This window comes from Aegilops tauschii, chromosome 3 (genome assembly GCF_002575655.3).
Source record: "Aegilops tauschii subsp. strangulata cultivar AL8/78 chromosome 3, Aet v6.0, whole genome shotgun sequence".
NCBI lineage: Eukaryota > Viridiplantae > Streptophyta > Magnoliopsida > Poales > Poaceae > Aegilops > Aegilops tauschii.
Genome location: NC_053037.3, coordinates 571,472,058 through 571,493,731, shown reverse-complemented (window position 1 = coordinate 571,493,731; position 21,674 = coordinate 571,472,058). Strand labels below are relative to the sequence as shown.

At 46.5% G+C, this 21,674-nt stretch overlaps 2 protein-coding genes and 1 pseudogene across 3 annotated transcripts; 1 reads left to right on the top strand and 2 right to left on the bottom strand.

Moving 5' to 3' along the window:
• The first annotated feature begins 295 nt into the window (after positions 1-295).
• LOC109748308 (uncharacterized) lies at positions 296-1,663 on the top strand. The gene has a single exon (XM_020307359.4). It carries the CDS (start codon positions 357-359, stop codon positions 1,605-1,607), a length of 1,251 nt encoding a protein of 416 aa, XP_020162948.1. The 5' UTR covers positions 296-356; the 3' UTR covers positions 1,608-1,663.
• A 999-nt stretch (positions 1,664-2,662) lies between these two features.
• Positions 2,663-7,708, bottom strand: LOC109748270 (uncharacterized; annotated as a pseudogene).
• LOC109748297 (protein ACCELERATED CELL DEATH 6-like) lies at positions 7,624-10,745 on the bottom strand. Of its 2 annotated transcripts, XM_045233847.1 has the most exons (4): positions 10,669-10,745; positions 9,744-10,372; positions 8,932-9,488; positions 7,624-8,832 (listed from the first exon to the last, which is right to left on the bottom strand). In XM_045233847.1, the coding sequence occupies exons 2-4, from the start codon at positions 10,354-10,356 to the stop codon at positions 8,197-8,199; spliced, it is 1,806 nt and encodes a 601-aa protein (XP_045089782.1). In that variant the 5' UTR covers positions 10,357-10,372; positions 10,669-10,745; the 3' UTR covers positions 7,624-8,196. The 2 variants fall into 2 exon arrangements, with proteins under 2 accessions (XP_045089782.1, XP_020162929.1); XM_020307340.4 differs by lacking the exon at positions 10,669-10,745 and having other exon boundaries at positions 9,744-10,631.
• Positions 10,746-21,674: the final 10,929 nt, after the last annotated feature.

Below are 21,674 nucleotides of genomic sequence, written 5' to 3'. Positions count from 1 at the left end.
ACTGTGACCCATATGATAAATTTGGGACACTGATAAGTGTCACACGCGTGGCACAAGCACATGACAATTTGGAATGGTTTTATAGCAAGTTTAGTGACGCAACGATGATAATTTTAGTTGTCAAGTATGACAATTTTCTTTTCGATGACAAATTTCAGTTTTTTCAATTTGTATTTTTTACAACCTTAGTGGTAAAAACATCATACCGGAGTGCTTCGCATGTGTGGCATTTATCATTTGGATAAATTTGTTCCTAAAAAAAATAGACCCTGATCCCAAATAAACCCCTCCGAAGCCCAAACCCCTCTCCGTCCTCTCCCCTCCTGAAAAATCCCCCAAATCTGAGCGGCCAAAACATGGACGGCGATGGACCGCCGCCGGCGGCCCCGGCCCCATCGGTGGCGTCGGTGCTCGGCGACGACGACCTCTTCCGCGAAATCCTCCTCTTCCTCGGCTTCCCCAACCTCCTCGTCCGCGCCGCCCTCGTCTCCAAGCGGTGGCTCCTCCACGCCTCCGATCCGGTCTTCCTCCGCCGCTTCCGCGAGCGCAACCCGCCCCGCCTGCTCGGATTCTACGCCGGCTACCCCGGCCGGTATCAGTTCGTGCCGCTCCCGCAGCCCCGGGAGCTGGTCGCCCTCTCGCGCCGCCCGGCCTCCCCCTGCGACGGCGCCTTCGCCCGCGGAGCCGAGCGACTCATCCACTGCCGGAACGGCCGCCTCCTCACCGCGTTCCGCAGCCGCTGGCGCCAGCTACGCGGCGGCAGATTCAAGCACTATCTCCTGGCGCCGCTGCTCGCCGGGGAGGCCCCAACCGTCCTCCCACCGGCACCGCCGCCCACCCATGAGCGCGCTCAAGCGAGATTCACCCAGATGTTCCTTCCAGAGGATGGGGCCCGCGACGGCATCACCTTGGTGCATCTCTTGATGGTCAGCCGAAAAGTCTATGCCGAAATATACGCCCTGGGATCCGGCGGATGGGGCGTCCCTGGCACCGCGGTGATAGAGGTAGAGCACCCGCATGGCACAACCTTCCTGGAAGAATTGCTGCCGCCCGTTCATGGCAAGGTCTTCATGGTGAGAACCTCTGGGTACATCCTGGGTCTTGATTTGGCCACGTCAACCTTCTTCACCCTCGAGCTCCCAGTTGGAGTGCGGCGCAGTTACCTGCTGTCATGTGCGGATGATTCCGGGCTTTATCTCGTCAGTGCAGCCGGATTTCAGCTCAGTGTGTGGCTGAATGGGATGACCGGTGACGGCCATGGCGCAGCTGGTTGGTTGCTGGTGGACACATTCAGTATCCGTGAGGGATGCACACGTTTTGCTGATCAAAATCAGACTTTGATGCCACAAGATGGTGATTTTCTTCGTGTTGCTGCAGTCGGGGACAATGCCGAGTTTGTATTCTTGGATTATGCAACATATGGTGTTGTCCTTTATGTTCATCTGAGGAGCAGGGTGGTTGAGAAGGTGTATGAGCAGGCACCATATGACCATGGTAATGTTCATATAGGCCGCATACATATCTCTCCCTTTATGATGATGTGGCCACCTGTTTTCCCTGCACTGAACAGAGGACATGATAAAGAGCAATTATCTCAGCATGTTTGATCTTTGTTATATGTCGCTGGGTACAACTTCTATAATAGCAAGCTATGTTTCTCTGATGAGGTACTGAAATGGATGACCTTTATTTATTCAGATGGTTTTGACTGCATCTCGTCTAACTAATGTATACCATGTTACTGTGTTTAACTCCTTTAGTATTTCTCATTACTCTGCAATCAACTTGGGTAGTTCCTTCTGCTATTTGGCCAATAAGTATGAGTAATGGACATTCGTGCCACGTCATATAACACTGTGTTGTGCTTGGTTCTGAGTTTGTTAACAAATATTAAGATTAACATTGCAAATGTGTAGACATTCATGCCACGTCATATAACACTGTATGTTGTAGTCATTTAAGCTGGATCTTAAGAACTTGAAGTTTGCAGAAGTGCATTGCAAGTTATCCAGCAGAACTACACTGTCTCTAGAGTCTTCTGACATTGACCACAGTGTGTATAAGATATTACTTATATGACCACTCAGTCATTAATAACGATTCTTTGGCAATGGTTTCTTGATTAGTGCACGGATGGCCCAATGCAACTGGAAGAGAAATAACTGAAAGCACAGCCTGTGGCACAAGTGCTCATATAGGTTCCCGGCTGCAGCTAACTGTATGCTTTTTGGTCTCTCCCAAAAGCTAATACTTGGTCTCCCCGATTTGCCACACCTCACAGTGATTCCCTTACACGTCAATTAAGCCTGAAATACTGCACCTAACACTTTCTCCTCAACTTATAGTTTTCTATAAATGCTGGGCCATCTGCCTCACAAAGCTCAAGAAATAACAGCATATTACTAGCTCAAATGAAGTAAGCTGATCAGAGTTTGGATCTGAAGAGAGTATGATTCATGGACTTGTTAGGAACATGAAGTATTGACAATGTTTGGCAAGTTCCTTAGCTCTACATGATTGTTGTAACTAATCCCCCTTGAGCTGTTGACACTCCAATGCTAATGCCTCTTCTCAGAAACAAATCCAGGAAGGAAAAACTACGAACTACGTACTAGTCTCATCTCTGGTGGGGAACAACAACCACTACTTACTGGTAAGAACTTCCATCAACAGTGAGTGGGGAATATAGATCTAGCTATGCAGCATTTTGGTTCATCTCATTTGTGATTTCCTGGAAGACCTGCAGGTGGTTCTGCAGCCTCCATTGTATTGTGCTCGCCGCGTTCTAAACCAGCGGTTGGTGGCCTTCGTGTGACTAGCACCCCGAGAGTTTCCATTGTCAGCAAATGATACTCCCTCCGTCCGGAAATACTTGTCATCAAAATGAATAAAAGGGGATGTATCTAGATGTATTTTGATTCTAGATACATCCCTTTTTGTCTATTTTGATGACAAGTATTTTGGGACGGAGGGAGTACATGACAGTGGAAAAGTGAACGCTGAGCTGCACTGCTGCTCCATGGTGTTTGCTCCGTGCCTTGAGCTTTCTCACTGAGATAAACAGTGTTAAGACTTTGGCAGACTCGATTGCTTTGATCTTGAGTTTTCTGCCACTTCCATGCTGGAGCGGTCCTGACAAATTTCCGGTTTGTGTTGTAGTCTGTCGAGATTCTGGAAACATTGCATCTCCATGAACCTGGTGATGTGCATTCCCTAAAAAAAACTGCTGATGTATTCTGTAGCCGAACATCCCTAACCAGGGTTTTCAGGCTGCTGCTTTCTTGAGAGTAATGGTGTTCTGTCCCTCTGCTCACTTGCATGCTTCCTGCTCTCACCTTGCACAGTAGTGTTTTTAGCCCACATTTGTCTTGCATATGATTCTTGGCATCTTTGGCGCCATCATGGTTTGACAACCATTCAGCTGAGCTAGGAGTCTGAACTTGACTCATGTGCTGATATCTGGTCTGTTCTTTTTAACTAGCTGCTTCAGTCTAGAAAGATTATGGTTCTCCAGACATTGTTGATTCTTCTCTCCATATTCGCCGGAACTGAAATTAGTGATTCCTCGTAATTCAGTTCATTTGTAGGATTAGAGAGTATTTATGGATGTAGATATTCAAGGTTCTCCACGTCGGTATATCTGAGTTATGGGAAAGGGCATGTTTGTAAATCAAGCTCCCTAAGCACTTCAGTAGCCTGGGCAAAAAATGTGACATGGTTTTCATCCTTGCAGTTGTAAGGTATAGCTTGAGCTACCTTTCCAATCTAAGTCATGCAGATGGCTGAATACACTCTTTAATCAACTACTATAGCAAGGGCTTCCCTGTAAACATTGCCTGAGGTTTTGACAGAAAAATAATACTACCTCCGTCTAGGTGAATAAGTCGTTCGCGTAGTTCTAGGTCATCGATTTGAGGAATTAAATATGTGTTATATGTCATGAAAAGTATATCACTAGATTTCTACACGGATGTAGTTTCTAAATATATATTTTTTGTCACATATAATACATGTTTAGATAGTTAAATCGTCGACCTAGAACTACACGAATGACTTATTCACCGAGACGGAGGTAGTAATTCACTTGTACTTGTATCATCATTTATCAGTGCAGACTGCTGAGAACAGTCATTACTGTCAGCATCCTTGATGCGGACTGAGAGAAACATAATGTTGGCTATACTATTTACTCAGGTCTTCTTACAAATAACACCAACATAGGATTGAGAATTTCAAGAGAATAATACAAACCATGTGTAGCCAAATTCATATATATCTGCTTTGTACGTAGGTCCATCCCAAACAAAGATATTTACCTGTAGAGCATTTCAGCTTCCTCATAGTTCTCAGCCTGCATATAGGCGCAGAATGGTGTTTGCAGAGACTTAGACTGTCAGCATTTCAATCTGCTCTTTTGTCCTACTGCATTTCTGGGTGAACATATGATTTGTATCAGGGAAAAAAAACTTGGTTAAATATTCATGCAAAACTCCATTGTGGGTTAATTATTAGCTCATGACTTTTTCACATGGGATTGCGCCAATGTACTGAACTTGTTCATTGTCTACTAGTATAATGAAACCGTAAAACTGGCTTCGGCAGAAAGTAAGCTTATATGCATAATTCTTTTACAGGACTGAGATAACTTGTACAGGTCAAGAATAATATTTTCGACAGACTCCTGAGCTTCACCGGGACAATGGTCATGGAAGGATCTTGTCATTTTGATGGCCTCTCCAGCCCGATCTGCTATTGAATAACGGCCCAGAACACTACAAAAACACAGGTAACATGGCAGGAAACATTTTCAGCATACAACGTTGATAATAGCATAACTTCAGGTGAAATGAGCATCTGTTGCAGCTACTAGTTAGAAACAAACATAAGGTACATTATCAAATCTTGTCACGAAGTTTCGATATAATCTTTTGATACAACAGATTTTTGGTAATAAGAGGCATATCCTCAAACCAGGAATTCCCGGAAACAAGATCCTTTTCCCAGCTACTAGTTGGCTTTTCCTTGACTCAATTCCTGCTCTGATCCCAGCTTGACTTGACCTCTGCCCCGGAGAAAATCAATACACCTAGTCATGTAGAAGGGTTAACACTTACGTGCCACTTTATGCTAGTGTCATTTTCAAATTTATCCTATGAGTAGCATTATTCTGGCAGTGAGACTACCTTCATCTTTGTCTATTTTTTTTTCCGACACTGAGGCAAAAGATTTGCCTCATCCATTAATTAAGTAGAAGAGAGTTGCCCGGTTAATTAATGAAAAACCGGGCTAAAATGGCCACAATCCGCTGATCAGCACACAAGAAACCACACACACACACACCTCAATAAAGAGGGCCTTGTCAATATACACCCGTGCGTTATCCTCATCTCTTCTCCTCAATAGGCGTCATCACCCCCCCCCCCCCCCCCCCTAAACTCCTACTCTGACTTCGCCAAAGATGAACATCGACCCAACCGTTACCGTAGAGGCTGTGCGGAAGCACAAGAAGACCTGTGCTAGCCACCCGCATTGAGGGCAACACAGCCCCGACTCTAATGGAGAGCTCCAAAGGAGGACTATGCACGACTGGCGTCGCGGATGACCACCTGCTGCCTGTCATCGTTACCACAGGGCCCCGCCGCCGCAGTTCCGACTTCACCGCAACAAAACAACCTGAGGTAATCCCACGGACACGCTGGAGAAGAGCCGGTTACCGCAACCATTGCCATGCCTCCGACTTCACTCGTCTTCACCATCGTTACTACAGAAGCCTTGACGCCAACACCACCATCTTCCATCGGTACCTCTTGCCAATGCCTCGCTCCAGAGAGCCCTCAAGAGGGAGAACGACACCAAGGCGCCGTCTTCGTCCCATCACACAGATCTAAGGCTTCCCCTAAAGCTGCAACGGCCAGCCTGTGGGTCAGGGGTGAGGCGACAGAGCAGCGATGCCTCTCAGAAGGTCCACGACACCCGCTGACGTTGCAATCGCTGGTTGTAGGCCATAGGCTGAGACAGGGTTTTCACCCGAGCTCCCAAACACACCCTCAACGACCCACACCGGTGTTGGCAAGACCACCAACCAAGGACTAACCTGTTGAAGAAGAGACACAATGTTGCCAAATGCACCTCGCAGAGGCCACCGGCGGCCAAAACAAAAGCCTCCAAGCCAGATCCATCCACGGTCGACTAGGAGAAGAGCCACCGGACGTAAATCGCTGCCGTGCCCCGACGAGCACCGTGACAGCAAGGAAGCAGTGGAGTGCCACCCGTGGCTGACGACCACTGCGGTGACTAGCGTAGCCTGCACTGGACGCATCGATGCGCGAGCACGCCGACGACCGAAGACGCCAAATCCTCCGCGCCACGCCTTCAAGCCAGGTCGAGGCCCCCCCCCCCCCCCCCCCCCCGCTAGAGCACCCTTGCGGTCCGCACGATAGAAGGACGCCGCATGCACCCGCCTCTGGCCATCAAGCCATGCTGATGCGCACCAGATCAGGGCCGCATGCGCCCCATACGCACGCCACAACTCCTGGCCGTCGCTGGGCTTTCGCTCCACACTGCGTGGCTCCACTCCCGGCCGCGCCAGCCCACGCACCTTGCGCTGCCTCGCCACGCCGCCAGTGTCCGTGTGCCCAAGCTCGCTCCGATGCGACCAGCCCGTGCCGCTCGACTGTGAGCGGGAGGAGGAAAGGGCCCTGCCGCCGCTGAGCCGCGTGAGCTTTGCTCGGCGACGGCAGCGAGGGGAGGGAGAGCGGGGTGTGGCGCTTGGGGCGGTTAGTTTTCTCCCTGGCCGCCCACGGGAGCGACCGATGAGCGTTGCTCTCAGTAGGGATAGTTGGTATATTCGTTACACCACTTTGTTTATTTTTGTGTAGCGAAAAGTAATCCTGATAGAATGGAAGATGCTATGGAACAACACTATAATTGTTTTTGATTGAAAAGAAAAAACTATAGCTTCAAGGCTGCTACATCCTTCTCCCTGGTTGCCACTCTTGGATCAGATCGATTTAGCATCTCACGAGATTCAGCAACCGCAATAGTCACTGCAGAATACCATTACAACACAACTGATAGAATAATGTTAAGTTCATTGAAGATAAAAGTTAACCAATTAAGTCACACAGATCAGGAAAACTACCCGAGGGAGTAGATGCTAATGAATTTCCACAAGAGAACGTTGTAGTACTAACAATTGAGGCAGCCAGGTCGTATTTGATCTTACATGTAACTGTGCAAGTCAAGGAATCCAGAACTAATTCTTATCAGCGGTACACTGGGGGGACATGTTGTATGCTGTGCAAATCAAGTTCTCTCAAATATTTCAGTATCTCCTAAAGTTCAGCACCACAATCATTCTGAAAAAAAGATGCCACGTTTCCCTAGTTCCCTACACCCAACTTAGATCTACAACACTGGAGTTTTCGATTAATATAAAACCTAAGTTGTTTGAGTGACTCAAATGGCTCACTCAAACACATTTGTTGTTACACATGAACTGATGTTGACGTTCAGTGCACAACACACCCATAGATCTAAAATTATTGCCCCGCATTTTCATATTAAATTTGGTTATTAAACCTTGACATGAATTAAATGGATCTGAGGTTTCACTTGCAGCTTGGACCATAGGGGAGGGGAGGAGCGCCAGTACACTGTACACAAGGATGCCTCCAAGGAAGTAAACAGCACCCACATGCATCGCCATCACACTTGGGAATTATCAGGTTAATCTGGTAGCATCATAAGAACACTATATTTTGGTCATCCAGTCCAAACAGACATTCACTGGTAATTAAGCTCCAAGATATGTTTTTTTTTGTGATTGTAAGACCTATCATGTTTTTTCTTGTTTACCTAGCCTGTTGTATATCTTCAGGATTATGTGTTGTCCTGGTGTTTCAAAATAGATCAACTGTATCAACATCCAACTTGTAGGCTGTAGCTATGTTAAACCGTATTGAGTTTATCATAGAAATGTTTGTTGTAGCTACGTCCATTCTCGCCTTTCAAATGCTAATCACCATTAGAGGTGTCTTTCAAATGAACATCCAACGGAATGGAAGAATGAACTGTACAATGTTTTTCCCCAATGAATTAACAAGTAACATTGCAATAGAGTAGCCAAACAATGTTCATTACAGATACATTGTAAATTATTACCAGAAAGAATAACCATAAAACAAACTGTCCGGCTCAGACCATGTCATTGGATTTGGATTTGCCAGTTTGGCGTTGCCGAAATTTGAGCCTCAAGCCACGACAAGTTTGGCGAAACTTGAGCTTCAAGATAGGCCATTTCGCTATGAACATAGTAAGAAAGGGCACTAAACCTACCACAGAGCAAATCCCAATGGCCAACCAGTGGGTACGCGTGGCCAGCACTGTGTACAAACCAGTCGCAAAAGCTGTAATGGTTGCCATGTATGCAAACCAAGTAAGCTTCTTAGTCACTGAGATATAATAAGTTGTGAACTTATCATCCTCCCACCTTCCCATCAGGCATATGAAGGCCACAACAAATGAAGAGCACATTGCTAAGGTGTCAGAGACCAAGAATGCTTGGAATGCAATCTGTTTAGACATGATGGGAAGTCCTGCGCTTCCAGCATCAGTGCTATATCCTCCAGGTGGAGTGAAAGCAGCAGTGAAGGTTATTGTCGCAAGTAGAATTGCCACGAGTGATGTGTTGCTTGTGTATTTTTGAGTTAGTGACTGCCTCTCCTTCCTTGATTCAATAGTTTCCCGTTGCTTGGCTCCCTTGCTTAGATTATACAATGAGATGTCATCATCGTTGGGATCAGCTTTTTGCATAAGCAGCTGCACTTCCTTCTGCATGGATTCAATTAAAAACAAGGAAAAGACAAAATTAATAAGGTCTACAATAATACTAATATTATATGGTTCAATATGTTTATAGCATATACGTACCCAGTCTAAAGGCTTGTCATCATCAGTGATGCTCGATAATTGCGAAGCCGCTGAATTACCATGGTTGTCGAGAATTGTTGTGTCTATTATATCGTCGTAAGCCAGTAATGCAGCAACAAGTTTAGGATCACACTGCTGGATTGCGTAATGTAGAGCAGTTTTTCCATCCATGTCTTGCATGTTAATGAGTTTCCGAAGTTGTGGCCTCTTCAAGATAAATTCGACGAACTCTAGATGACCGTTCTGTACAGCTATGTGAAGGCATGTCAAACTTTTTTCAATTGCCGTACCATCTCTGAGTACCTGGCAATAAAAAGCATCTTGGCAATAGAGAAGAAGCACTTGAGCAACATTAACTTGACCCCGAGTAGCGGCTGAACAGAGGAGAGGATAACCATTCCTGTCGGTTTCATATGCTAAAGAATAATCATATTCCAGCAATATGCACAGCACGTCAGACTTGTCGTAAGTTATAGCCATTCTTATTGGAGTAATCCCATCCGAGTCAGCTTCTCTGGCCAGGAGAGGACGTTTGTCCATAATTTCGCCCGCAATATCTGAAAACAAGTCAAGACATGCATGCACGATGGGTTAAGAGCACAGTGATGATGATAGGACAAGTCTTTGGTACGAAAAATGACGTAGCAAAATCGATTATTAGACTGTTTAGTTTAGTAGTGATGATATATAACACAATATTAAAACACATGAACTACACTAGCTCTGGATAATTCCAAGTTGTAAATTCTAGAGCTAGTTTGCTGCACATACATATACAATTCTATATTTAACTTGTAATCCACAGGTCTCACATTGATTTCCATTTCTAGCTGCAGCATGAAGAGCATGGCGGCCATACTTTCCCACATGAGAAGAATCAGCAATGGCCAATAGCTTCTCGGAAACATCTGTAAAATTCCTCATCACGGCCATGAACATGGGCGACTCATTGTACTTGGTCACGGCTTTCGACAGGGCTGGCTCTGCTTCTATCAACTCCAGCGCGAGTTTCTGGTGGCCGTTGCGAATGGCATGGTGGAGTGCGTTGAATCCATACCTGTCCTGTTGCAAGATTATCCGCCTCAATTCTTCTTCTTTGCAGCAGCACTTGAGTAAATCTGAAGCCAAAGGGGCATGGCCAAGTGTAACAGCGATGACAAGCGGCGTCTCTTGCTCGCAGTTGACATCTGAAAGGAGAGACCGCTCTAGTTCCAGCACATCCATGCAGAACTTTTTGTGCCCATGGATGGTGGAGATGTGGAGGCAGTTGTTCCCTTGTGGGCTTGTTCCAAGCAGAATGCTTGGATTCTTCTTGGCCAACTCTTTCATTGACGAGGAATCACCACAGGTGGCTGCTTCTAGGATCCGTTGGTCCATCCGTGACCGTCCTCCTGATACATCAGTTGTTTGTGTGTTGTTTGCCATCTATCTGTTGCGTTTACTGCAGCCAAGATGAAAGAAAGGTGATACTTGCATGTTTGATTTTGATGTTCTTTCACTATTTATTTATTTTGTGAAAGAAATAATGGCAATCGTAAGCAAGATACAATCAAGGCTGATGTGATCTTCGAACCAAACAAGATCTAAACTAGACTAGACCGACCACCACACGCATTGCAACATTATTAGGCACAAGAGAAGAATCCTGATAGATCAAACTCACAATGGTAGCAAAACGAGTTAATGGTAGCAAAACATGGGCATAATCTAGGTGAAATAGTTCGCACTTGTACGTACCTCACACAGTAGCAGAGATCAAGTGCGTAGTGTCACACTACGAAGAGCGCAGCTCACTAGTGCTCCACTGGATCGGATGGCACCAACTTTTATGGACGCTGGAGTTAAAAGGCACCAACTCACTCGCTCAATTTGATTATCCATTAGCCATGTGTGTGATATATGTTACCTTTGATAAAGTTCCTTTTATTTAGGGAACCTTTGATAAAGTCCTTGAAACGGAGAACCTTTATAAAGTAACAGTAATCTGATTACTTACCATTAATTAGATAATATTATCATCCATACCCTTTTAGGATTAAGCATGTGATGGAGCTAGCCTTTAAGATTAATTATCTAGCACACAAGATGCATGCCTACCTTCCTGCCCAAGTTAAATTGGAAGTTGCACTGTCAACTTTAGTACCTACTCCTATGTAGTGGCCTTGCTAAAGAGCTCCTTGCGAATATCAAAGACGCTTGCATCGATGATCTTTGTGAGGAATCACAGGGTGATATGGGAGGGAGTTGCCCCACATGAGTATACTACTCAAAGTTGGCCATGCACTAAGAGAATGATCCAGTTTATAAGGGAAGCTGAATCAAAAACCTAAACAAATTGATCCCGTTTATGAGGGAAACCAGGCTGAAGAACCATACAAGCGACAAGAAGAACAAAAAAGAAGATTAAGTACAAAGTTACAACACAATGCAAGGATCAACCATTAGATGGCTGAGGAATGCGCACTAGTAGAAAACAAGGCTTTGGTCCAGGCAAGACAAGAGCATTTCGTGTTACGAACCGGGACTAATGGATGCATAAGTCCCGGTTCGTGAGGCCAGGACGTCGTCCGGGCCTCGGCAGGCACTAGTCCCGGTTCATCTGACCTCTTTAGTCCCGGTTCCAGACACGAACCGGGACTAAAGGGCCTCGCTCAACCCCTTTAGTCCCGGTTGGTGGCTTGAACCGTGACTAAAGGTCAGTCTTCTGTCCCAGTTCTAGCCACCAACCAGGACCAAAGAGATGCCTATATATATGCCCGCCCCTGCCCGCTCACTCCTCTGTTTTTTTGCCGGCCGGCGTGTGGGAGGTGTGTGTGCTACTCTGCTCTCACCTCCTATGCACATGATGTTGGGATCTACGTGTTGGAAATATGCCCTAGAGGCAATAATAAATTGGTTATTATTATATTTCCTTGTTCATGATAAACGTTTATTATCCATGCTAGAATTGTATTGATAGAAAACTCAGATACATGTGTGGATACATAGACAACACCATGTCCCTAGTAAGCCTCTAGTTGACTAGCTCGTTGATCAATAGATGGTTACGGTTTCCTGACCATGGACATTGGATGTCGTTGATAACGGGATCACATCATTAGGAGAATGATGTGATGGACAAGACCCAATCCTAAGCCTAGCACAAGATCGTGTAGTTCGTTTGCTCAGAGCTTTTCTAATGTCAAGTATCATTTCCTTAGACCATGAGATTGTGCATCTCCCGGATACCGTAGGAATGCTTTGGGTGTACCAAACGTCACAACGTAACTGGGTGGCTATAAAGGTGCACTACAGGTATCTCCGAAAGTGTCTGTTGGGTTGGCACGAATCGAGACTGGGAGTTGTCACTCCGTGTAAACGGAGAGGTATCTCTGGGCCCACTCGGTAGGACATCATCATAATGTGCACAATGTGACCAAGGAGTTGATCACGGGATGATGTGAGTTACGGAACGAGTAAAGAGACTTGCCGGTAACGAGATTGAACAAGGTATCGGGATACCGACGATCGAATCTCGGGCAAGTAACATACCGATAGACAAAGGGAATTGCATACGGATTGATTGAATCCCCGACATCGTGGTTCATCCGATGAGATCATCGTGGAACATGTGGGAGCCAACATGGGTATCCAGATCCCGCTGTTGGTTATTGACCGGAGAACGTCTCGGTCATGTCTGCATGGTTCCCGAACCCGTAGGGTCTACACACTTAAGGTTCGATGACGCTAGGGTTATAGGGAAAGTATGTACGTGGTTACCGAATGTTGTTCGGAGTCCCGGATGAGATCCCGGACGTCACGAGGAGTTCCGGAATGGTCCGGAGGTAAAGATTTATATATGGGAAGTCCTGTTTTGGTCACCGAAAAAGTTTCGGGTGTTATCGGTAATGTACCGGGACCACCGGGAGGGTCCCGGGGGTCCACCAAGTGGGGCCACCAGCCCCAGAAGGCTGCGTGGGCCAAGTGTGGGAGGGGACCAGCCCCAGGTGGGCTGGTGCGCCCCCCCACCAAGGCCCAAGCGCATGGGAGAGTGGGAGGGGGCAAACCCTAGGTCCAGATGGGCCTTAAGGCCCACCCTAGTGGCGCCCCCCTTCTCCTCCCCTTGGCCGCCCCCCTTAGATGGGATCTAGGGCTGGCCGCCAGCCCTTGGGGTGGAAACCCTAGAGGGGGCGCAGCCCCCTCCCCCCCTATATATAGTTGAGGTTTGGGGCTGCCCAAGACACGAGAACGTCTCTCTTTCGGCGCAGCCCTACCCCTCTCCCTCCTCCTCCTCTCCCGCGGTGCTTGGCGAAGCCCTGCGGGATTGCCACGCTCCTCCACCACCACCACGCCGTCGTGCTGCTGCTGGACGGAGTCTTCCCCAACCTCTCCCTCTCTCCTTGCTGGATCAAGGCGTGGGAGACGTCACCGGGCTGCACGTGTGTTGAACGCGGAGGCACCGTTCTTCGGTGCTTAGATCGGAATCAACCGCGATCTGAATCGCTACGAGTACGACTCCCTCATCCGCGTTCTTGCAACGCTTCCGCATCGCGATCTACAATGGTATGTAGATGCACTCCCCTTCTCCTCGTTGCTAGATTACTCCATAGATTGATCTTGGTGATGCGTAGAAAATTTTGAATTTCTGCTACGTTCCCCAACAGTGGTATCAGAGCCAGGTTTATGCGTAGTTTCTATGCACGAGTAGAACACAAAGTAGTTGTGGGCGTAGATGTTGCCAATTCTTCTTGCCGCTACTAGTCTTATCTTGTTTCGGAGGCATTGTGGGATGAAGTGGCCCGGACCGACCTTACACGTACGCTTACGTGAGACAGGTTCCACCGACTGACATGCACTAGTTGCATAAGGTGGCTAGCGGGTGTCTGTCTCTCCCACTTTAGTCGGAACGGATTCGATGAAAAGGGTCCTTATGAAGGGTAAATAGAAATTGGCATATCACGTTGTGGTTTTACGTAGGTAAGAAACGTTCTTGCTAGAAACCTATACAAGCCACGTAAAAAAACTTGCAACAACAATTAGAGGACGTCTAACTTGTTTTTGCAGCATGTGCTATGCGATGTGATATGGCCAGAAGATATGATGAATGATATATGTGATGTATGAGATTGATCATATTCTTGTAATAGGGATCACGACTTGCATGTCGATGAGTATGACAACCGGCAGGAGCCATAGGAGTTGTCTTTATTTTTTGAATGACCCGCGTGTCATTGAATAAGCCATGTAAATTACTTTACTTTATTGCTAAGCGCGTTAGCCATAGAAGTAGAAGTAATCGTTGGCGTGACAACTTCATAAAGACACAATGATGGAGATCATGATGATGGAGATCATGGTGTCATGCCGGTGACGAAGATGATCATGGTGCCCCGAAGATGGAGATCAAAGGAGCAAAATGATATTGGCCATATCATGTCACTATTTGATTGCATGTGATGTTTATCATGTTTTGCATCTTATTTGCTTAGAACGACGGTAGTAAGTAAGATGATCCCTCACTAAAATTTCAAGAGACGTGTTCCCCCTAACTGTGCACCATTGCGAAGGTTCATTGTTTCGAAGCACCACGTGATGATTGGGTGTGATAGATTCTAACGTTCGAATACAACGGGTGTTGACGAGCCTAGCATGTACAGACATGGCCTCGGAACACATGCGAAACACTTAGGTTGACTTGACGAGCCTAGCATGTACAGACATGGCCTCAGAACACAAGAGACCGAAAGGTCGAGCATGAGTCGTATAGAAGATACGATCAACATGGAGATGTTCACCGATGATGACTAGTCCGTCTCACGTGATGATCGGACACGGCCTAGTTTGACTCGGATCATGTATCACTTAGATGACTAGAGGGATGTCTATCTGAGTGGGAGTTCAATAATTAGATGAACTTCATTATCATAAACATAGTCAAAAGATCTTTGCAAATTATGTCATACGCTTTAGTTCTACTGTTTAAGATATGTTCCTAGAGAAAATTTAGTTGAAAGTTGGTAGTAGCAATTATGCGGATTGGGTCCGTAAACTGAGGATTGTCCTCATTGCTGCACAGAAGGCTTATGTCCTTAATGCACCGCTCGATGTGCTGAACCTCAGCGTCGTCTGTAGATGTTGCGGAACATCTGACATACACGTTTTGATGACTACGTGATAGTTCAGTGCGTAATGCTAACGGTTTAGAATTGTGGCACCAAAGACGGTTTTGAAACATCGCAGAACATATGAGATGTTCTGAAGACTGAAATTGGGATTTCGGACTAGTGCCCACGTCAAGAGGTATGAGACCTCTGACAAGTTTCTTAAGCCTGGAGACTAAGGGAGAAAAGCTCAATCGTTGAGCATGTGCTCAGATTGTCTGAGTGCCACAATCGCTTGAATCGAGTGGGAGTTAATCTTCCAGATGAGATAGTGATGGTTCTCCATAGTCACTACCACCAAGCTATTAGAGCTTCGTGATGAACTATAACATATCAGGGATAGATATGATGATCCTTGAGCTATTCGCGATGTTTGACACCGCAAAAGTAGAAATCAAGAAGGAGCATCAATTGTTGATGGTTAGTAAAACCACTAGTTTCTAGAAGGGCAAGGGCAAAAGGGATACTTCATGAAACAGCAAGTCATTTGCTGCTCTAGTGAAGAATCCCAAGGTTGAACCCAAACCCGAGACTAAGTGCTTCTGTAATGAGGGGAACGGTCACTGAAGAGGAACTACCCTAGATACTTGGTAGATGAGAAGGCAGGCAAGGTCGACAGAAGTATATTGGATATACATTATATGAATGTGTACTTTACTAGTACTCCTAGCAGCACCAGGGTATTAGATACCGGTTCGGTTGCTAAGTGTTAGTAACTCGAAATAAAAGCTGCGGAATAAACGGAGACTAGCTAAAGGTGAGATGACGATATGTGTTGGAAGTGTTTCCAAGGTTGATGTGATCAAGCATCGCATGCTCCCTCTACCATCGAGATTTGGTGTTTGCGTTGAGCATGATTGGATTATGTTTATCGCAATACGGTTATTCATTTAAGGAGAATAATGGTTACTCTGTTTATTTGAATAATACCTTCAATGGTCTTGCACCTAAAATGAATCTCAATCGTAGTGATACACATGTTCGTGCCAAAAGATATAAAATAGTAATGATAGTACCACATACTTGTGGCATTGCAATTTGAGTCATATTGGTATAGAACGCATGAAGAAGCTCCATGTAGATGGATCTTTGGACTCACTCGTTTTGAAAAGATTGAGACATGCGAACCATGTCTATTGGTATATATGCATGAAGAAACTCCATGTAGATGGATCGTTTGGACTCACTTGATTTTGAATCACTTGAGACATGCAAATCATAACACATGGGCAAGATGACTGAAAGGCCTCATTTTCAGTAAGATGGAACAAGAGAGCAACTTGTTGGAAGTAATACATTTGATGTGTGCAGTCCAATGAGTGCTGAGGCACGCAGTGGATATCGATATGTTCTTACTTCACAGATGATTTGAGTAGATGCTGAGAATATTTACTTGATGAAACACAAGTCTGAATTATTGAAAGGTTCAAGTAATTTCAGAGTGAAGTTGAAGATCGTGGTGACAAGAGGATAAAATGTCTATGATATGATCATAGAGATATCTGAGTTACGAGTTTGGCACACAATTAAGACATTGTGGAAAGTGTTTCACAATTAATACCGCCTGGAACACCACAGTGTGATGGTGTGTCCGAACATCATAACTGCACCCTATTGGATATGGTGCATACCATGATGTCTCTTATCGAATTACCACTATCGTTTATGGGTTAGGCATTAGAGACAACCGCATTCACTTTAAATAGGGCACCACGCAATTCCGTTGAGACGACACCGTTTAGAGAAACCTAAGTTGTCGTTTCTTAAAAGTTTGGGGCTGCGATGCTTATGTGAAAAAGTTTCAGGCTGATAAGCTCGAACCCAAAGCGGATAAATACGTCTTCATGGAATACCCAAAAACAGTTGGGTATACCTCCTATTTCAGATCTGGAAGCAAAAGTAATTGCTTCTAGAAACATGTCCTTTCTCGAGGAAAAGTTTCTCTCGAAAGAATTGAGTGGGAGGATGGTGGAGACTTGATAAGGTTATTGAACCGTCACTTCAACTAGTGTGCCGCAGGGCACAGGAAGTTGTTCCTGTGGCACCTACACCAATTGAAGTGGAAGCTTATGATAGTGATCATGAAACTTTGGATCAATTCACTAGCAAACCTCGTAGGACGACGAGGATGCGTGCTACTTCAGAGTGGTACGTGATCCTGTCTGAGATATCATGTTGTTGGACAATACTGAACCTACGAGCTATGGAGAAGCGATGGTGGGCCCATATTCCGACAAATGGTTTGAAGCCATGAAATCCGAGATACATGGATCTTTGAGAAGAAGACGGACGTGGACGGTAATGTTACCGTCTATGAAGCTCGACTTGTGGCAAAGAGTGTTTCCACAAGTTCAAGGAGTTGACTACGATGAGATTTTCTCATCCGTAGCGATGCTTAAGTCCGTCGGAATCATGTTAGCATTAGCTGCATTTATGAAATCTGGCAGATGGATGTCAAAACAAGTTTCCTTACCAGTTTTCGTAAGGAAAGGTTGTATGTGATACAATCAGAAAGGTTTTGTCGATCCTAAGGATGCTAAAAGGTATGCTAGCTCCAGCGATCCTTCCATGGACTAGAGCAAGCATCTCGGAGTCAGAATATACGCTTTGATGGAGTGATCAAAGTTTTTGGGTTTATACAAAGTTTGTTAGAAACTTGTATTTACAATAAAGTGAGTGGGAGCGCTACAACATTTCTGATAAGTATATGTGAATGACATATTGTTGATCCGAAATGATGTAAAATTTCTGGAAAGCATAAAGGGTTGTTTGAAAGGAGTTTTTCAAAGGAAGACCTGGATAAAAGCTGCTTACATATTGGGCATCAAGATCTATAGAGATGGATCAAGACGCCCGATGATACTTTCAAAGAATGCACACCTTGACATGATTTTGAAAGAGTTCAAAATAGATCAGCAAAGAAGGAGTTCTTGGCTGTGTTACAAGATGTGAGTATTGAGTAAGACTCAAGACCTGACCACAGCAGAAGAGAGAGAAAGGACGAAGGTCGTCCCCTATGCTTCAGACGTAGGCTCTACAATATGCTATGCTGTGTACCGCACATGAAGTGTGCCTTGCCATGAGTTGGTCAAGGGGTACAATAGTGATCCGGGAATGGATCACATGACAGCGGTCGAACTTATCCTTAGTATCTAGTGGACTAAGAATTTTCTCGATTATGGAGGTGAAAAGGAGTTCGTCGTAAAGGGTTACGTTGATGCGAACTTTGACACTAATCCGGATGACTCTGAGTAGTAAACCGGATTCGTACAGTAGAGCAGTTATTTGAAATGGCTCCAAATAGCGCGTGGTAGCATCCACAAGATGACATAGATATTCGTAAAGCACACACGGATCTGAAAGGTTCAGACCCGTTGACTAATAACCTCTCTCACTAGCATAACATGATCAAACCAGAACTCATTGAGTGTTAATCACATAGAGATGTGAACTAGATTGTTGACTCTAGTAAACTCTTGGGTGTTGGTCGCATGGTGATGTGACCTGTGAGTGTTAATCACATGGTGATGTGAACTAGATTATTGACTCTAGTGCAAGTGGGAGACTGTTGGAAATATGCCCTAGAGGCAATAATAAATTGGTTATTATTATATTTCCTTGTTCATGATAAACATTTATTATCCATGCTAGAATTGTATTGATAGGAAACTCAGATACATGTGTGGATACATAGACAACACCATGTCCCTAGTAAGCCTCTAGTTGACTAGCTCGTTGATCAATAGATGGTTACGGTTTCCTGACCATGGACATTGGATGTCGTTGATAACGGGATCACATCATTAGGAGAATGATGTGATGGACAAGACCCAATCCTAAGCCTAGCACAAGATCGTGTAGTTCGTTTGCTCAGAGCTTTTCTAATGTCAAGTATCATTTCCTTAGACCATGAGATTGTGCATCTCCCGGATACCGTAGGAATGCTTTGGGTGTACCAAACGTCACAACGTAACTGGGTGGCTATAAAGGTGCACTACAGGTATCTCCGAAAGTGTCTGTTGGGTTGGCACGAATCGAGACTGGGATTTGTCACTCCGTGTAAACGGAGAGGTATCTCTGGGCCCACTCGGTAGGACATCATCATAATGTGCACAATGTGACCAAGGAGTTGATCACGGGATGATGTGAGTTACGGAACGAGTAAAGAGACTTGCCGGTAACGAGATTGAACAAGGTATCGGGATACCGACGATCGAATCTCGGGCAAGTAACATACCGATAGACAAAGGGAATTGCATACGGGATTGATTGAATCCCCGACATCGTGGTTCATCCGATGAGATCATCGTGGAACATGTGGGAGCCAACATGGGTATCCAGATCCCGCTGTTGGTTATTGACCGGAGAACGTCTCGGTCATGTCTGCATGGTTCCCGAACCCGTAGGGTCTACACACTTAAGGTTCGATGACGCTAGGGTTATAGGGAAAGTATGTACGTGGTTACCGAATGTTGTTTGGAGTCCCGGATGAGATCCCGGACGTCACGAGGAGTTCCGGAATGGTCCGGAGGTAAAGATTTATATATGGGAAGTCCTGTTTTGGTCACCGAAAAAGTTTCGGGTGTTATCGGTAATGTACCGGGACCACCGGGAGGGTCCCGGGGGTCCACCAAGTGGGGCCACCAGCCCCAGAAGGCTGCGTGGGCCAAGTGTGGGAGGGGACCAGCCCCAGGTGGGCTGGTGCGCCCCCCCACCAAGGCCCAAGCGCATGGGAGAGTGGGAGGGGGCAAACCCTAGGTCCAGATGGGCCTTAAGGCCCACCCTAGTGGCGCCCCCCTTCTCCTCCCCTTGGCCGCCCCCCTTAGATGGGATCTAGGGCTGGCCGCCAGCCCTTGGGGTGGAAACCCTAGAGGGGGCGCAGCCCCCTCCCCCCCTATATATAGTTGAGGTTTGGGGCTGCCCAAGACACGAGAACGTCTCTCTTTCGGCGCAGCCCTACCCCTCTCCCTCCTCCTCCTCTCCCGCGGTGCTTGGCGAAGCCCTGCGGGATTGCCACGCTCCTCCACCACCACCACGCCGTCGTGCTGCTGCTGGACGGAGTCTTCCCCAACCTCTCCCTCTCTCCTTGCTGGATCAAGGCGTGGGAGACGTCACCGGGCTGCACGTGTGTTGAACGCGGAGGCACCGTTCTTCGGTGCTTAGATCGGAATCAACCGCGATCTGAATCGCTATGAGTACGACTCCCTCATCCGCGTTCTTGCAACGCTTCCGCATCGCGATCTACAATGGTATGTAGATGCACTCCCCTTCTCCTCGTTGCTAGATTACTCCATAGATTGATCTTGGTGATGCGTAGAAAATTTTGAATTTCTGCTACGTTCCCCAACACTACGGTAGGGTGCGTCGACTGCAAATTAAAATTTTCTTACGCGTAGAACAACAGGAACATGCTACGGGAGATGGATCACAGATCGTTACCACTAGACGCGCAGTGCCGTGCAGCGGAAGAAGAGTTGGGGCAGCGGGTTCGCGTGGATCGTCTCCTCCTCGTCCGATCTCCCTCGAAAAACCGATCGTCCGATCCCACATACAAGTTCGCCGGAGCGGCGCAGGTGCACCGCCTCTAACGGTATCCGCACGTGCGGGAGGAACACCGTGCGACGGAGTCCCATGACACAGTCGGCGGCGAGTGAAGGTGGCTATTCGCAACACATGCAAACCCTAGTGACAGCGCCGAAGCGATCAATCGAATGATTGTGCCGCACCTCCACTTTATATAGGCGTCCATCGCGGGCTCAACACTTGGGCCTTGCACGGACCCTAAAGCCCAAAATCGGTTCGGCCGGGATCTGAGTCCGAGTAGGATCACATCTGGCTCGTGGAGTCTGATCCGGCCTCGCAGGTTCCTTCCCTTAAGCATGCGACCCCTTAGGTTCAAGTCGGCTTGGTCACAGGTCGGATCACCTCCGATCTGCTCGGCCGGTAGCGGCCTCTAGCAAGGCGTGCCGACCACCAAGCAGAAAATGAAGCCGGTTGGCGAACCTATACATCACACTTTCATTCCTTTTGCCACAAGATATATGTTGTCGGGCTCAAGGCGAGTCTATCATCCTTGTGCTAGCCCGACCTCTTTCTCGTTCCAGTGATGCCGACCACAAACTAGATTATCTCATAATCCTTCTCGCATGGCCATGCCTATCCTGGTCGGATCACGCGAGGGCCCCAGAGTATATCTCTCCTGATCGGAGGGGAAAATCCCATATTGCTCGACCATGTCTCGCAGCATGGCTCTGGACAAGCCTGAAACCTACCTTTTATAACTACCCAGTCACGGAATAGCATTTGGTCGGCCCAAAGCAGGCCTGTCACCATCCTGAGTACATGTGCTAGCTCAGGTCTCATAGTTGGGTCTGTCCGACTCGGACCTTATCTCGACTCGGATCCGACTACGTCGAATCCAACCAGATCCTTCCGACACTACAAAAAATACACTTCCGTGATGATACGTGTTTGTCACAGTAGGTCGCGTTTTTTGTCATGCATGTACATCCATGACGATTTTATGACAGAATCAAGATAGTCATACCTGTGCTGTCGTAGAAGTGTTCCATGACATTACCAAAATTATCATCACGGAAGTGT

Excerpts from the sequence above, each read along its gene's own strand:
- LOC109748308 (XM_020307359.4), top strand. The coding sequence starts at position 357 with ATGGACGGCGATGGACCGCCGCCGGCGGCCCCGGCCCCATCGGTGGCG.
- LOC109748297 (XM_045233847.1), bottom strand. The coding sequence starts at position 10,356 with ATGGCAAACAACACACAAACAACTGATGTATCAGGAGGACGGTCACGG. Across the intron at positions 9,489-9,743 it reads AGCTAGAAATGGAAATCAAT|ATATTGCGGGCGAAATTATG; the intron begins GTGAGACCTGTG and ends ACTTGTTTTCAG. Across the intron at positions 8,833-8,931 it reads ATGACAAGCCTTTAGACTGG|AAGGAAGTGCAGCTGCTTAT; the intron begins GTACGTATATGC and ends GAATCCATGCAG.